This window comes from Salvia hispanica, chromosome 6 (assembly GCF_023119035.1).
Source record: "Salvia hispanica cultivar TCC Black 2014 chromosome 6, UniMelb_Shisp_WGS_1.0, whole genome shotgun sequence".
NCBI classification, from domain to species: Eukaryota; Viridiplantae; Streptophyta; class Magnoliopsida; order Lamiales; family Lamiaceae; genus Salvia; species Salvia hispanica.
In genome coordinates this window covers 1905314-1923163 of record NC_062970.1, presented here as the reverse complement: position 1 = coordinate 1923163, position 17850 = coordinate 1905314, and the positions used below count along the sequence as shown (strand labels likewise).

The following is a 17850-nucleotide window of genomic DNA, read 5'->3' as shown; positions in this document are numbered from 1 at the left end:
TTTTATGTTTTCAAAAAAAATAAAAGTTATTTTTTCTCAATATTTGAGCTGTGTGGTTAAACCGTAACAAGTTCGATACAATTTGGGTTGGTTACGATACCCGGTCCATATCTTGTTATATCAGTTTACGATGTCTGATGAGTTAAGGACGAGAACTCTAATGGTGGGCTAATACAAGATTTGCAAAATCGTACGAAACCAGCCATACCAAAGGCGGAGAGAGCATACAGATGAATATTACATTATCCACTCCAATCACACAAACAAAATTTCAATTAACTAGTTCTTACAATGGGGATACATGAGTGGTCTCGTTTAAGAAGAGACAACCAAACACCAAATTGTAGAAGTCACTTCCTTTCACTGTGCTTCCATCTCCAAATATGGACTGAGTATCATATGTACACGCGCGGGTACAGTCAGGGCAATACGTAACCTAGCAAAACATATTCTTGTCATGAGATTGTCTGATATTGAATTGGCCAGAAATTATGTGGCATTGTCTCGAGATTAAGTATCAGGCCACCGAACAACATTCATAAGACTCTATCTTAGATAATCCATCAAACCAAACACCAGTATCAAACTCACGTCAATGAGCAAATTAGGAAATAAAAAACAGAAATAAATAACGAAGCTATTGCTAGCGGAACACATGCTGCTAACACAAAAAGAGCATGAAGATGAATTCTCGTCAAAAAATTCCACGTAAATTAAGAAGCCCCATGGCTTCACTGTTTGACGTTTGATGCAAGAGTAAAACACAATTTCATGTTTTCGTCTTGTTTCTTTAGTGAAGCACAGGCCTTCGTACCAAACGGGAATTTATGAATATTTGGCATGTGTGGTGATGGTTTTCATACCCATGTTTTGTAATATACCAAACATGTTAGAATTCATACCCATGTTTTGTGAGGTATACTATCTCATTTTTCTCTTTGGATTCAATTAATATGCCATATTCTTATATCTAGAAGTAAAAGAAGTAGGAGTTCATCGCACCTCTAGCAACTTAGGTAGGTAGTGGCTGTCGAGCATGACATCGACCCCATACATCGCTCTAGATGTTGGACTATGCATTTCTGGATGAACTGCAGCAGCTGCCTCGAAAACAGACCTGATCATCTTTTTAACTCTTAGATGGATATCCAACCATTTAACTGCAAAAATTAACCATGAGCATCTTGTGAATGAAGACAACTGCTAATTCATTGACAAACAGTGGAAATGGAAAAAAATCAGTACCATTATGCTCCTTTTCAAATTCTTTTACAAAGTCCGGCGTGTTCATGTGATTCAATCTTCCCCTGTAATTCTAAAGAACACAAAAGTCGCAAAAATAAGAAGACCACATAATTTGCTTCGATTTTTTTCTACAAAAGCAAGTACCAACCCAAATGCACTCTATTTAGATAATGATATCCTTCACAAACTTGGTGATGGCATCAAATTACTTGTGAGAAGTGTTCAGTGATCGTGGAGGTACTATTTAACCCAGGAGGTAAATGGTAGACATAATTACCATAACGGTGAAATGTGTCTCGTATTCAAATAAACTGTGCTGCTCCAAAGAGTAAGTGTTATTTGCCAACCTAACCTGGAAATAGAGATCGAGACATCTTCAAAAAACTATAACTTAATATATGACAAACCATGATACCAACACCATATAGCATCATTCCCGGAAAAAAGGGAATGGACACATACCCAAAAGACCTCTGAAATGAATATCTCCAAAGGGTTGATACTGCGCACTAAGATTATGTAGCGTAGATCAAATTTTTTCCCTCTAAATAAGGCAGGGTGTTCGATGTACTTTTGACATATTTTCGGGCCAGTCTCCATGAGGCGGATAATCTGTGATAAATTCTGGGTAACAGTTGTATCAATAGTTCTTGCCATGTTCCATGGTTTTAGGATCCACAAGTTGTCAACTCCATCCCTTTCACGTGTAAAACAGTCCCCGATGAGTTGAGCAAGATGTGTTTCAAGATTATATGTCGGCTGGATCCACTGAGGAGCACCATGGGCCTGTAAGATGGAGGTTGTATTCAGAAGCATTTTATATCAATAAGACATTTGAGCTATGCAATTTATGAATTGATTAATGCAAGAAGTTGGAAAGTATAGAACCTTCTGAACAGTTTCGGCCAGATGATGTTTCATAACAAGGCAAGCCTCAAAAGGAAATTGATTTATGTATTGCTGATCATTCAGTCCAACTGCCTTCTTCATCTCCTCATCAACTTGCAAACTAGTCCATATAATATCTGCATCCTTTGGTTCACTTGCTGCAGAAAAAACAATTAGAAATAACATGAGTTCTAGAAGTAAGAAAGTAAAGTATATATACATGAAGGACAGTGCACAAATACAGATTTTATGACCCAAGTGACCTAAAGTAAGAAAAGATAAGAGAGATCATATTTGCATTATACTATTACTAGCATTAAAAACATGCTCAAACAATTGTCACAAGCTTAATATAGCAATGCAATTTTTCTAGTGGCTATGAGTTCAAGTACATACTGATCGTAAATTCTGGACGTGTCAGAAATTCCTCTACTTGAGGCAAATCAGTGTAAACCTTCAACACACGTCTATCACCATGAAGCAGACTATTGGTTGCCGATGCCTTTGCTGGTACCGGAGAACACCTTCTTGAGTTCAATTCCATGTAGAATTTTTCATACTCCTACAGAAACAACATTAGAATTTAGAATGAACATAAGAGTCATGGATGGACCAAACATAAAACATCACAATCAGAAATCATACTCTAATAAAATAATTTTGAGGGGTATGAAACCAGGCAGTGAGTCTTGCAGAACGTTGCCGCTCCTCCCCAATGCCAAACAGGTAATCACGAGTGCATTCATCACCTTGTTGCACAGGTTTTGTAGGCCAAAGAACTGAGTAACTGAGAAATTTTCACTCAGTGTTAGTTAGTAACTTTCCAATGAAATATAGGAATCAGGTAAGGATCCCAATGGAGAAAACTAATACAGTGGACTATGAAGATGCTCCCAACATAAATAGGGGAGTACAAGGAATGGTTTTAAGAAAGAACCTGACAGCTGACTCCAGTTTACCATCGGGCATGTAGAGAAACGGTGAAACTCTGAAATTGGCTTCATCGCTGTGACGCAAAGCTGAACCAAGCTCATCCATCACATACCTGAGAGCAATGTCAAATATAAGTTAATATAAACCACAATTAAAGACCATGACATCACAGTCTTGTACACAAGATTACAAAATTTTCATAGTTGTTGTGTTGCACACGAGCTGTATTAGAACCTCTTCTTCATAAAATAGTTTAGTGAATATCACATGGCAGAAGGAGACTAAGGTGACCCAACATTAATGAATGTGGATTCCATTTCTACCCAACATTGAACATTTTCAATTATCCTTGTTCAGCAAAGGGCTAGGTTGAGTGAAAGCAAACCATAACTTTTGCAATCTATGCAGAAACAAATATAATGGTCAGGGACCTTTCTGTAAAATTCCAACTTCAAGACAAGAATAAATAGCTTCAACAGCTGAAGACATTTTGTGATTAAGAGCAACTCTACCAATGAAACAAGTTATTATGTTCTAGTGCCATAAGGTCCCTCATCCCTTTACTAGTTCTTTGATTATCTATACATGAACTGATGTCCTAAATGATTATAACTGCATTATATGGTTTGTCACATTAATAGAAGTGAAAGATCCACATTGATTTTATAGTTCTCTTATAATGGACCAACTGGCATCTCAGCCAAATCAGGCAATCAAACTAACATAATTAAAAAAAAATCCAAGACATTCTTGTTAGACAATAATTGGAATGTCTCAATATGCCCCCAATACTAAACTCGATAAAGGATTGAACAATAAGAATCAAGTGATTACCAAACAGAAGTTTCATCAATCTTTTCTTCATCAGCAAGCCGATATGTCATTAGGTACAACCACATAGCATTGATAACACGATCAGTGAGAGACTCTTCAGCATTGAACTCAGGGAGGCGGGGTTTTAATACTGAATCAGCAATGCTCTTCTCAGATTCTAAGATCTTGGAAGTACTAAGTCCATTCAACTCAGAGAGAGCGGGGAGAGCTTCAATAATTTCAACAGCACTCTCTCCAAGAGGACCGGGAATATCCACCTATAGTAATGTCCATGTCAACGTGATTAGCAGTTTGGAGAAATGTAAATAGTTTTATTTAACAAAGCTACCTCCAAAGCAGTTAGATTGGTGAATCCTCTAAGATAGTATAGTAGTATGCTGACTGAGTTCTCGTCCAATGCATTTCCACGAAGATTCAAATATGATAGCATAGGCATTTCAATTGGAGAAAAGGCCTGAAGAATATTGTAGATTAATAAGGGGGGAGTAGGAAGCTAAAGTCTAAACATTGGGGTGAGTTATTTAGAGTAAGAAGTGTACTGTACCTCAGTGATAAGATTTTGGACGCGCCTATTTGAAAGGTCAAGAGACGTAACGCTTTGCAACTGATGATCACTCTCATCAGAATCTCCAGGATTGTCTTTCTCGTATAGTCCTCCACAGAATCCTAATGCCCACTTGCCATACTTAGGAGTGAACTGGGAATTATATATTTCCAGTTCACGGCAGCTTCCTAGAATACGAGCTTCCAAGTCCTTAACACTGAAAAAGAAAGTAATTCAGTATCTTCAACATAGTTTACACTGGAAAGCAAATTTTTCTCAAAAACCTCAAATGCATTCAAATATTTCAGACCTAAATTGATCCTAAACAGTTTCCAAATAACATGGAAACTCACCCATTCTCCAGTGCCGGATTGTAGTTCACCCACAGAGCTCTGAGAGATTTAAACTGAGCCACCACTTCTAACAAAGTCTCCGGATTCTCAAGCTTGTTGCCGCGGAGACTTAGTGCAAGCAAGTGCTGGTGCAGTAGAGTTCACAATAAGGTTAAAACATCGAACAAAAGGCAAAATACAACAAATCCATAATTATAAACCAGAGAATCCACTTCAATTCGGTTTGAGTGGAACCTATGCCAGCTAGTTTAACAACCTATCATTGTCAATAAACACACACAATAACACAAACTTAATAAACTGAACCATTCATAAGTAGATAAACATAGCAGCAAAAACAGAGAATGTGATACAGTTAGCAACTGACAGGGAATTTAGTCGGCAGATCAAGGGAAAGTAGCATATCATCGTCAATTTCGAGATCTTCAAGCTCCAGCCATCTAACAGAACGAGCACCTTCTTCCCTAACTTTACAAAACTCTCTCTCAACTACTTCTGCTGCACTCAATTTAGCATCATCGCCTTCACCACCAGCCTCGTCCGCCTCCGAACTCAAATCCACGTCAACGCACATCAACGACGCCATCCTCTCCACCAATCCAGGAACCTCCTGCAACTGCACCATCATAACTTATGAAATCAGATAACATACCTCGAGATAAGATCAATTAACAACAACGTAACTTAAATCGTTCAATACATTGCAATCAATCAATTATCAATTAAACAGAGCGTAGCAATTGAGTTCGCATATACCTGCTTGTAAGCATCGGATAGGCGAAAAGTCCAGGCGTGATCAATCAGAAACACATCGGAATTTTGAGCGATGTGATCCGCCGTCGACACGAGCCTCCTCTGCCTGCCGCTCTCAACAGGCTCCACCTGAAAATAGCTCCCGCCGTCGAAAGTCTCGGACGTGAGCTTCTGGTAGAGCTTGCGGTGCAGCGGCTGCGGAAGACCAGACGCCGCTAGAAGGACGCCGTGGACCTTGACGAAGTCCTCGTAGCTGAGAATTCCGGTGACGGCGGGCGACATTTTTGCAGCTCAGGGTTTTTGAGTGAAGTGGAGAGGTTTTGGGATTATTATTTATTTTCAAATCAAGGGGGAAAGCAAGTGCATTAGTAAAATTTTAAAGCTATGCTATTTATATTTTTCCAAAAAATCGTCATTTAAAATTTAGTACTACATGATTTTACTATTAGTGTGATTTAAATTGTTTTATATCAATTTAAGATGTGTGTTGTGATTATTTACTCAATCCTTTGTTACTTGAAATGGTTATAAAATAATGTACTCCTATAAGATAGCGAGTGAAATTACAAGAGACGGCAGAGTCCTTAAGAAAATACTACGGCCTATCCAACTCGAACATGTGCAATTCCCAAGCGATCGCTCAATAACAAGTTTTGTACCCCAATCGGTGGCTTATCATACAAAAATACCTACATGTATCCCGACCTGACGACCAACTTGCCAAATAATCTGCAACTGAATTAGCCTCACGATATACGTGTTTTATTATCACAAACCAAATTTTGTCACACATATCCCAAATGTTTCGAACGAGACTGAATCAACTTCCATCCTCTATATCTAAGTTGATCATAAAGACCGTTGCTTGGTTGTCACTTTGGACTTCAAGACTTTGTATGTCATTTTTCTAAGCAAGCTGCAAACCATCTGGCACATAATTCAATTAGAATTATTGAGCTATGTCCTAAGCTTCTGGAGTACCTTTTAATTTAGACCCCGACATGAGGTACTCCCTTCACTGCCCCATCCGTATGGAGCTTCCAACTACCTGATGTTGGAGGGGGCCAATTAACTAACTTGCTTACTGGAACTTTGGTCTTGGCTTTGTGTGTAGCATAATTTTGCATAGCTAACGCCCAAGCCATGCTCTGGATTATCAAACTATCCACTGGCCACGTCTCACCCCCAAACACTTTAGCATTTCTATTTTTCCGTAGTCTCCGACAAATCAAGCAAAATATAATACTCATAAGGAGTGTTCGGTTCAAGACTAAATCTCATGATTAAATATGTATCATGTTTGGTTCATAAGATTAACCCCCACAACTTAATCCTAGATGGATAGTCTCATGATGATTAGTTATAGCCTCCCCCTCCAACCAAAATAATCCCACAACTTAATCCTAGATGGATAATCTCATAATTATTAGTCATGGCAACCGAACGCCACCATAGAGTGACAAACTACTACTATTTTGCCTATTTCAATCAACCAAGCCTCAAATGGATGTATATAAACTTGAACCAAGTATCTCTAGGGTTGTCTTGCTCCAAACGGAAGAGACGTCTTAAGACATGATCAATGGATTCTGTGCTCCCACACAACTAATACAAGTTGCATCATCAATAATATGTAGGTGACATCTCTCAACATTGGTGAGTAACGGTCTTTGAAAGGCAAGCTTGCCGAACTCCCTCTGAACCTTTGTAAATACCATAAAAAGAAATTACTCAAATAACTTATGATAACCTAAAATGAAATATGACTCAAGTAACGTGATGGAAGGAGTTAATTTTATTTTAGAAATTACTTTTATATTTTTAATACTCCATTTGTTTTAGTTTTATTTATTTTATTTTACAGTATTTAATTTAATTTAATTAAAATTTATTTTTGATTTTTGTCCATTTATATCGGTTGAAAAATATATACTTGATGAAAGACAAAATTAGCCGATTAAGAATGCTTTCACTAGTTTAGTCGCTTATTCAGACGATACACATTCGTGTACAACTCACGCCAACAATAGTATTTTATCATACCTAAATTATTCAAATAATACACACATTCGCATTAATAATTACACACATTAGCGTACGACGAACGCCAACAATAGTCGCGTATAATTCACGCCAACAATACTATTTTGTCGTACCTAAACTATTCAAATAATCACACACATTCGCACTAATAACTACACACATTAGCGTATGACGAACGCCAACAATAATCGCGTATAATTCACGCCAACAATTGTCTTTTTCTCATTATAACTTTCACATTTTTTCTTACTTTGTAAGTCTATTTTTAGAGATTCGGTAAAAAAATTACCTAGAATCGAACTTTACCTAAAAAAAAAAAGACTTAATATCAGTCTTTTTTTCGTAAGATAGTTGTGAAAATCATCATATAGTCCGTTATTTTTATTGGTATATAAAATTATAATTGAACAAAAATGAAATTAAATTAGGTGTATTTTGCGGCAATTTGCATGCTTTTTTATTAACGTCAGTCATATGGCGGCAAACTCTCGTGCAACCGTCATAATTAAACTGCATTATAATTAATTAGTAATGCAAATATTAATTACAAATTAATAAACTTTAAATAATTTGTCAAACAAAAACCCCACTAACCTTTGTCCAGTACTCGTAGAAGAATATTCCCATACATCCTCACACACCAAATAAAAAAACATCCGCTGCATCTTCCATCGCCACGTCTCAATCCCCTTAATCCAACGGCTGCGATCGCATCAAAACTCGCCACGTATTAGTTACGGTACGCCTCCCAACACGCTAACACGCCCTCCGATCGGAGATTAAAAAATGAAAAAGAGATAATATTGTTTAATTATGCAATTTGGAAATTGTGCTGCTTCACTTTGGATAAAGATAAGGCCTTTCACTATCAACATCTTCTCTCTCGTTCAATTTTCCCTCTCTCTCTCTCATTCGGTTACAGTTTTCTCTCTCAACAACACACACGATTCGCATGCTTCTGTAGACAAAACCTCTTCGGCAGCAGTGCGGCGGCGGAGATGTCGATAGCTTTGCAGCGGAGCAACTCAGGCGGCGGCGGCGGGGGGCACCCGATCGAGGGGACAGGATTCGTGCACCGAGAGATGGCTTTTGCCTCGTACGATCATCCAGCGGCGGATCAGCGGTCGCCGGAGGAGGATCGGAGCGGTTCGCTGTCATTGTCGTCGAGTTCTTCGATCGGGAAGAACAGTGACGAGCATCACAGCGGCGGCAGTGATGAGGAGGAGGAGGAGGTGCAGAGTCAGTATAAAGGAGGACCGCTGGACAGCTTGGATTCTCTGGAGGAAGTTCTTCCTGTGAAGTAAGTGATTTTGTTTTGTTATGCGATGATTGTTTGGGTAATATTGTGAATTGGTAGGATTGTGTTAGTTTGCAGTGATGTTCTGTGGTTTAGGGCTTTGTGTTTTGTATGATTATGTGAAAATTGATGCCGTAATGGATAATCGATCGCTTTTTGGGTGGGAAACGTTGTGCTACTAAATAAGTTATAATCAAGCTAGATCATAGATGGGGATTCTGTGTTGGGGGGAAAAATTCGAGTTATTAAGACTGAAATTTGTATATTCTATATTGAGCTCTTTCTTTTGGCTGGGAATAGAAATTTTATTAGGTTTGCAAATCCATTATTCAATTTTGGCTCTGCAACATTTTCTCTCGTGAGAATTGTCAGTATATTTGATCTATTAGTACTGGATCCGTAGTGGAAGTGAAGTGGAGTATACGGTGCTAAATTAATTTCAGTAACCCACTAGTGTGGATTTGTTGACTCCCATTTTACTCATGGACTTCTCTTTGCCAAGGAGCTAATGTCATCTAAACTTCTGTTTTGGACTGTGTATCTAGCAAATTTCTAGTCAAGAGAGACTTATAAGGTCTTGTTCTGTCAATGATGCATGGAGCAAACGTTTAATCATTATCTCCCTTTATAAAGTTATTTTTGGGATCATTATGCATCTTAATGAGTTTAAAACTTAAAAATCTTTACTATCTATGTTAGATGCTTTTCCATCCTCCATGTCTCACAGAATCTTCACGTGATGGAGTTATTTTTGGGATCATTATGCATCTTAATGAGTTTATGGTGCCATCTTGTATTTCTCATCATGGTGTTCGGATTATAAATATAGACATCATGAAAATGGTTTTATTAAATACTGATACTGATTAGTGATTAGGCGTTTAGACATACCATTATGGCACATGAGTATCTTGTGCTGCTGCTGTGTCTTTTCTTCCATCCGTGTTTTATAATTTATGTGGCAGTAGAAGATAATATTTAATGTGAAGATGACATGCATTGTATAATTTCATATGAATATTCCATATTTTGAAAGAGGTAGTGAGCCATCTTTCTCCTCTGTCTTATGTTCTGTTGGATATAGACCTCTGGTCTGTGCTAAGTAAAGTAAGTCTTAAGAATCACTAGAAGTCTTTTTGCAGCTGGAATCAACCACAAAACAGAAGTTAGGAAAACAAAGATCCCTCCAATAAGTGCAAAGAGTATTTATTTGCTGTTTCTTGTTGAAAATCTGCAATCATCCACTGTTTATGAAGCTGTCATCTAAATGCTGACTGCTTTATACATCTTGCGTAACTCTCCTTGGATTACTTTTTGCCATTTGTTGTTAGATTTCTCTCAACGCTGACTGTCCTCCTTAATTTGCTCTATGTTGGTGATCATTACATGGTTTCTGGAATTTTATAGGAAAAGCATATCAAAGTTTTACTCTGGTAAATCCAAATCATTTACCAGCCTATCTGATGCTGCATCAATCCCCTCAATTAAAGAAATCACGAAACCAGAAAATGCTTATACAAGGAAACGCAAGAACCTGCTGGTCTTCAGTAACTTATGGGACAAGAATCAGAATAGCATTATGAGGAATCGCATTGGTGGAATATCAAAAAGACCGACCAATTCTAGAAGTATGCTGTCTCTTGCCGCTCACATGAACTGCTCTGAAAGCAATAGCGGCGACACCTCCAATTCAAATCCATCACCACCAGGTTGCAGTCTTCCTCCTTTACCACCACATGCCAGAAGAAGTATGAAAAGTGAGCTGTCATCATCACCTCCTGTTGATAAGTTCCCTTCATGGCGGTCTTTCTCCTTATCTGATCTGCAAGGTGCTGCTGCTGAAACTGCTACTCCCAGTGCTGGTGGCTTATGGAGCAATAACACAGTGAATTAGAATATATATAAACTGTGTTTCCATTTCATATCACCCTATGAATTTAAACCATGATGGATGTTCGTGGAGGTGGAGATGTTTGTACCATCTTCTTGCTTGTGTTCATGCTTCAGATCCTTCTAGTTGTTGTTTAGGCATCACTTGTTCCCTTGCATCGTTAGAGTGTAAACACTGAAAAATATAATTAGAGTTTGCATCTGACTTTGTTTTGTTATATATCTGAATAAATTCCCATAGTCTCTTGGCAAATTATATGTTCTTCTGGCTACTGTGTCAATGCCCTTGAGATATTTCTTAGGAAGGCATTCTAATGCAGGATTTCCTGAAAATCTTCTCAAGCTGTATATGTTTGGATTTGGTGTTGGAATCAAGTCTTGAGCTGAAGGGTGTCAGTGCCTATTTTTGTTCTGTTCTTGGAGTTGGTGTCAATCAGTTTGAGAAGTCTGCTTGCTCAGGGAGGAGTTATACTGCTTAACATAATTTCTTAATTTTCTCACATATTGGTTTATTGAGAATCTTTCCTTTTTTCTACTCCCTTCTTCCTTTTGCTTTCAATATGTTGAGGAGCTTAAGATTTATGCTGGTTTCTACCAGATGACTGACTTGTAGGAATGCCAATCCGTGCAAGAGCATATAAAGGAATCCCACTGTTGAAGTTGCTCGATGGAGTGGTAAAGTTGCAACCGTGGAGTGGCCGATGAAATCCTTAAAGGTACACTATTGCATAGCTAGATCTTGACAAACTGTTAAACCTAGCATGGAATAAGCTTATTGAATATTTGTTTGGAAATGCATGGGCATTTTAATTTACTCTCAACTTGATAGCTCTACTTCATGCTCATGCTACACATAAATGTCTTTTCACTTAATTGGTTCGCTGCAAAGTTTCTATTTGTTAACGCATAGGATGTTTTTATAAGTGGGGTGGCAAACATAAGAACCTTCAAGTCATAATCCTTTATGGTTTATATGCTACACGAAACATTATACCATAGTCTCAATGTTATGGAAATGGAATATATAATCTGTACAGGTAATATTTGTTATATAATGTATACATATAAACAAAAAACAAAGGGAAGGTAGAAAGGGAAGAGTTTTATGCCAGAATGACATAAATTCAATTAATTTTCACATTAAATGATATGAAGAGAATGATGGTATGTGAAAAATTATATATTGTGTGCATATATGAGCAAATAGTATTTAATTGTAATGTTATTATTGAAAATAATTATCAAGGTGTATAAGAAATTTTAATGATAAAATATAAGGAAGTTCATATACTTAAGTTGGCACTGATACAGTGATACTAAATGTATTTTCTAGTAATTTTTATACATCATATAATTTTTATCTAATGAGCATTATAAATTTATAATTATATATGTACATATTATCTATGTATACATTAAATGTGTTAATATAGTAGTAGTGTAAAATAATTTATAAATGAAATTAACTTTTTTTTTTGTCTTGATTACAACATTAACTATAAATTGAAGCATGCGATGCGACAAATGCATATTCGTTTCCTTTTGGATTAATCGGTTCTGAGGTTTATTCCACTCTTGTTAATTGTGCATGTGATTTTGTTTGATTCTGATTTTGATAAGTCATCCTAGAGAGAATGATGGTCTAATTATTTAGTCCATTATGTAAATACATCCTTAAATATTTCCCTTTCATAATTTGTTTGAAAATTTTACTATTTTTAGAATATATAGGTGTATTATTATTTTTTTTAAATTTTCAGATAAAACACGTGCAATATTTAGTGATATTTTAGAAGTAGTATTAATAAATTTTAAAGTACACCGGCCAAGAGTATGTTTGTCACATGTAAAAGATATGACTATTGAATAAGTTCTTTTGTAGATTTTATATTTAATCAGGAATGATGAATTATAATAGTACAAAATTATTTATGTAATAAAAAATCTAAATGAGGATGCCAATAATTATTAATGCATAGTAATATGTAATATACACTTAATCCATAAGTATGTAAAGGGGTAAAATAACATCATTCTCTTTCCTAATAGTTGTAGATATGCAATATTCTGTCCCATAAAATATACGTAGTTTCTTTTTCCATTTTGGTCCGTCCACAAAATTAGGCGACTTCCATTTTTGGCAAGTGTTTTATGAGATGGGACGTAGGGAGTATTACTCTCTTGAAGAACAAAAAACTTACATTCTACATTATTAAAGTATGAATAAGGTTTTCTGAAGTAATTTAAGTTGTAATATTAGTGAAATAATTTAAATTAGAGTGAACTTCATAATAAGTCTTTGGAAAAATGGGGTTTGCACCTTTTCCTGTATCTTCTTTCCTAGAGTCCCCTTGAAGGCATTGACCTAAAATTCATTAATATTTTTGGAACTCAAATTTTAAATTTATAATTTCCATGTACTACTTCCCTTGATTTTTAATTTATAAAAAATATTTGCATGTATATGTAGATAATAAGTAAAAAAAATATATTATTGCATATATTTATATATTTTTAGATAATATCATGTACATGAATTTTATATAATAATAAAAATAGAAGTACTTATCATCATTATTATTAAATATTGAATGTAATGTATATACATCTAACAATATATAAATATATGCAAGTAATGTGTAAATTTAAATTCAGAAAATACCAAGATCTTTATGCCCTCAAGTGATTCAGGGACATAATGGGAAATGAATAGTTGACAAAGATTTGCAATGTAATTAATGATATTCCGGAGACATGTAGGGATGTTCTTTCGGGTTCAGGGGCCAAAAAGGTGCAAACAAGACCTTATTTGAATCACTGTTTAAATTTTAGTAATTATTAGTAAAAATTATCCGTGCACATACCGCGGAGCAAACTTGTTTGATCATATTGAAGCGTTTGCCCCACTTTCCGCTATGCATTAACTGTACGGAAGCCTCGCTAATCTATATTTTGTCGTTTATCTAATCTATATTTTGTCCTTTATCTAATCTATATTTTGTCCTTTATCTAATCATTTGTTGAGCCATAATCTACTAATGACGTATATAAGAACCTTCGTTAAGTAGAAGCGACAAAATCGTAGATACGTAGTTGCGTTGAACAAGCAGACATTCGCTCGTGTAATTAACCAATAGCTCGAGTGCTTAGTAATAATTGATAATGTATGTAATCAACCAATAGTTTGAGTTTTAGAAATAGTTGCTAGTGCTAATAATAATTTGAGTATTTAGCAATATTTGCTAATATATGGGACTTTTCTACTCGATTAAATATATTTGTGAAAAATTTCACCACACATTATGAATCTATGACCTTCATGAATAATTAATAACACTCCAGACTGCATTTTAAACCATTATTATGAGCCAACCATTTGTATTTGTATTAAACTAAAGCTAAGACACTGCATCTTGAACTTTATTCTTGGATTAAGGTGTTCGCTTCTTGGGTTTTATGACCACTTAGTTATCAGACTAAGTGAGATCTCTTACCAAAGTGGTTGGCAAAACTATAATATTTCTTTTTTTGCTACATGGTGACCTCTATATTATATTCTTAGAGATAATATTACTTGAAAATATAATGAAAAGGCTAAATTTAAAATTTGTCATCTTTATGAGAAATTTCATTAATTGTTCTTGGCCTTTATTTTTCCCTGTTGTCATGTGTGGCAAATGTGCTTACCCTTAATTAAGTGTATTGTGTTAAACTGGAAAATATGATTACAAATTACTTAGCAATGCCTTAAACTGATTGAGCCTCTTCCAGATGTATTTTCTTTTTGTTATCTCATAGGAAAGCTTTACTAATCTTAACTTTTTGTTAGAGCCTGGTTTCTGTAATCTTTGAATCATGGTCATGTAGGTGGTTTGAGGCCTTTGATATCAACGCCATTCTTTGCGTATGAAATTAACACTGATATCTAGGCAAGCTGACCAAAAAAATTCATGCATATTTTCAGGATGCGTTGCTGTAATGCTGTAATCCTAATTGTAATATTAATTACTACCTACCAAATATGATTTCTCTTTTGTGGTGATTCCACCTATTAATAATAATTGCCCTTGTTTTATGTAGTTATGATAAGAACGACTTCATGGCCTCATTTTGAATTTAGGGGCTTATCTTGCCTCAACAACTTGTATAAATTGGGGTTGTATTGTAGACTTCTCAACATCTTTCTTTCACCTCTGCCTTGAAATTTTCACTTGGTATGTTGAACTTCTAGGCTTCTTTCCTTTCAGGCACAGACCTTTTCCTGTTTTCTGAAAAAAATTTCTCTAATAAAGACAATGTTATGTGTGAAGTTGTGTGTTCTAGCTGAAGCCAATTTCATGTGATTTCAATCAGCGATTTGAGTTTTCCTGATGAATTGATGTTTCTTTCCTTCTGTTCCTTTTTCTTCATTTCTTGTTTATGTTGTTGTATTTTCTGGTATGGCTCTAGAGCACCTTCTGCTGGTGTGGTTCCACTTACTTTCTGTGCTGCTGTTTACTTGCTTTTTCATGTGCATAAACTGGCTACTTTCTAAATGTACTTTGTGTTCTCAGGATTTAGCATCATGGGTGGTTCCCGGTTTACAGTGACACTGAAGGAATTCAAGCTTTTCCATGGGATCGACAGATCACTGTATGTTATTCTCATCAGGGATCTGCTGCGCGATCCCTTGGAGTGCCTGTACATATTGGGCTTGTGGCTATGGTTGGAACGAGCAGGATTTTATCATTTCATAAGTAAGATCCTATCTCTTCCCCCATTTCTGATCAACGAGCTTGCTGATGAAGCAGTGACATGCATCAAGTCCACAAACATGCAGTTCCCTTTCTCATCTCTCCCCTTCTCGTGGCAAGGGCAAGGCCACCAATGAGGTGTCCCGGAACGAGAGGACAATGTTTGTCACCTTCTCCAAAGGCTACCCAGTGAATGAGTACGAGGTGAAGCTGTTCTTCGAAAGGGTTTTTGGGAACTGCATCGAGTCGTTCCACATGCAGGAAGTGAGCAACCCCGAGGAGCAATCTCTGTATGCCAAAATCGTGTTCCTGAGGCCAGCGTTCATTCGTGCTATTCTCAACGGTGCGATGAAGGCCAAGTTCACCATCAATGGCAAGCATGTCTGGATGAGGAAGTTTGTGCCTAAGAACAACAGGCACTCGCCTTCTGGCTCCCCAAGCGTTGGCTCCCCAAGCGTCGGCCCGAGTCACTCTTTCTTCTGATGTAATAACCTATGAAACAATATCTATCTTTGGTTAGATAGATACAGGGTCTCCTTCTAGTGTCTTGTCTTTGTTGTGTCTGTTTATGTTGTGTCTGTTTATGTTGAGTCTGTTTAGTGTCGTTCAATTTCTAAAGTCTGAGTCATGTTCGAGTCCGGTGAATAAACTCACTGCCATAGTCTGCTTTCATGAGTCTTGTAACAAATCCTTCTTAGTAATATATGGCAATGCGTCTTTGTTTTTATAATGCATCTTTGTTTTTTATCTTGAATGTGCAATAGTCTACAAGCAAAGCAAAGCAACACAGCACAACACAATAAGAGAGTTAAATTGAGTAAGGCGAGCCTTGGATTGTTCGGTTTTTCAAGATTCAACTTGGAAGATTATTCGATGTTAACTGGTTCAAATTAATTTTGTCGCAAGTGAGGTGAGTTATTTATTGTTCGGCTTTCAAGATTTAACTTCTAAGATTGTTCGATATTAAATTTATCCAAATTAATTTTGTCGTTAGTAGGTGAACTCTGGACTGTTCGGTTTTTCAAGATTTCACTTCTATATTTGCCTGATATTAGTTTGGCCCGAATTAATTTTGTCGTGAGTAGGGCGAGCCTTGGACTTTTCAATTTTTCAAGATTTAACTTTTAAGATTATTCGAATTTATTTTGTCGCAAGTAAAGTGAATCTATCTTGGACTGTTCGGTTTTCCAAGATTTAACTTCTTAGATTGTTCAGTATTAGTATCATAGTATGGTCCATTTAATATTGTCGCGACTGGGCCTTGGATTGTTCGGCTTTACGAGATTTAACTTCTTTTAAGATTGTCCGATATTAAATTGTTCAAATTAATTTTGTCGAGTAAGGCGAGCATTGGACTATTCGGTTTTTCAATGTTTAACTTCTTCTAAGATAGTTCGACATTAAATTGTTCTAAATTAATTTTGTCGTGAGTAGGGCGAGTCTTGGACTATTCGGTTTTTTTAAGATTGAACTTCTAAGATTGTTCGATACGAATTTCCAAATTAATTTTGTCCGTGATGCCAACTTTTATAAGTCGAGATCAATCTTTTGCGAATTTTGTCTTAAAATTAAATACCATCCAACCAAACAATATTTATAAAGCTTCTCAATCATAAAATAATACTCCGTATATTGTAAAAAAATTAAACTTAGTGAACTTTTTAAAACAATAGATCAAATTAAATGAAATTTTATAAATTTTTTTATTAAATTACATATTAATCATACAACACTTTATTAATCATTTATACAAACTAAAATAAAATAAATTAAATCAAGTAATTTATTTCATTAGTCTAATTTATTTCTTTAATATCTGAATTAAATTTGAAAAAATATTTAAATAAACTCATTTCATTAAAATGGACCAACTAATAAACTAATCTAGTTCAATACAAGTTTGTTTTTATTTATCTCACGGCTTCTCCATTTTGACAAATATTCAACGATTTAGATTATAATGTAATAAATCAAAATTTGAAAATTTTACAATGGGATGTTTTGAGTACATATGAAATTATTTTCTTACTCTATCTGCAATTTTGAAGTTTCATTATTTTTTTAGTGGTAATATGCATTAAAGACGTGGTTATTTCCTAAAACAACCATAAATTTAATGTGAACTTCCACCAATATTTTTTATTCACGTCTATTTTTTGTTGATTTTGAATTCGACTCAACTCAGATGAGATGGAATATTTCGCAACCACTTTTTCTTGAATTGATAAATTTATTAAAGTTTCAATCTTCCGTTACAAAAGTTTAATTTCTGTGGCAAACTTGTAAAATTTTCCTTCACACAATAATTTTTCCTTAATTTATGAAAGTTTGTTGTAT

General features: G+C 35.6%; 3 protein-coding genes across 4 annotated transcripts; 2 read left to right on the top strand and 1 right to left on the bottom strand.

Moving 5' to 3' along the window:
• Nucleotides 1-179: 179 nt before the first annotated feature.
• On the bottom strand, nt 180-5892 carry LOC125196988 (tubulin--tyrosine ligase-like protein 12). Its single transcript, XM_048095669.1, has 15 exons — nt 5554-5892; nt 5165-5413; nt 4798-4922; nt 4445-4661; nt 4229-4354; nt 3901-4157; nt 3071-3178; nt 2779-2920; nt 2530-2695; nt 2134-2291; nt 1708-2031; nt 1523-1597; nt 1246-1315; nt 1003-1160; nt 180-436 (listed from the first exon to the last, which is right to left on the bottom strand). The coding sequence occupies exons 1-15, from the start codon at nt 5830-5832 to the stop codon at nt 287-289; spliced, it is 2604 nt and encodes an 867-aa protein (XP_047951626.1). The 5' UTR covers nt 5833-5892; the 3' UTR covers nt 180-286.
• A 2566-nt stretch (nt 5893-8458) lies between these two features.
• LOC125192918 (protein OXIDATIVE STRESS 3 LIKE 2-like) lies at nt 8459-15513 on the top strand. 2 transcript variants are annotated; one of them, XM_048090595.1, is made up of 4 exons: nt 8459-8893; nt 10298-10719; nt 11101-11496; nt 15334-15513. In XM_048090595.1, exons 1-3 carry the CDS (start codon nt 8592-8594, stop codon nt 11160-11162), a joined length of 786 nt encoding a protein of 261 aa, XP_047946552.1. In that variant the 5' UTR covers nt 8459-8591; the 3' UTR covers nt 11163-11496; nt 15334-15513. The 2 variants fall into 2 exon arrangements, with proteins under 2 accessions (XP_047946552.1, XP_047946551.1); XM_048090594.1 differs by lacking the exons at nt 11101-11496; nt 15334-15513 and having other exon boundaries at nt 8460-8893; nt 10298-11000.
• Nucleotides 15345-16243, top strand: LOC125193512. Its single transcript, XM_048091320.1, has 2 exons — nt 15345-15484; nt 15600-16243. Exons 1-2 carry the CDS (start codon nt 15345-15347, stop codon nt 15994-15996), a joined length of 537 nt encoding a protein of 178 aa, XP_047947277.1. The 3' UTR covers nt 15997-16243.
• Nucleotides 16244-17850: the final 1607 nt, after the last annotated feature.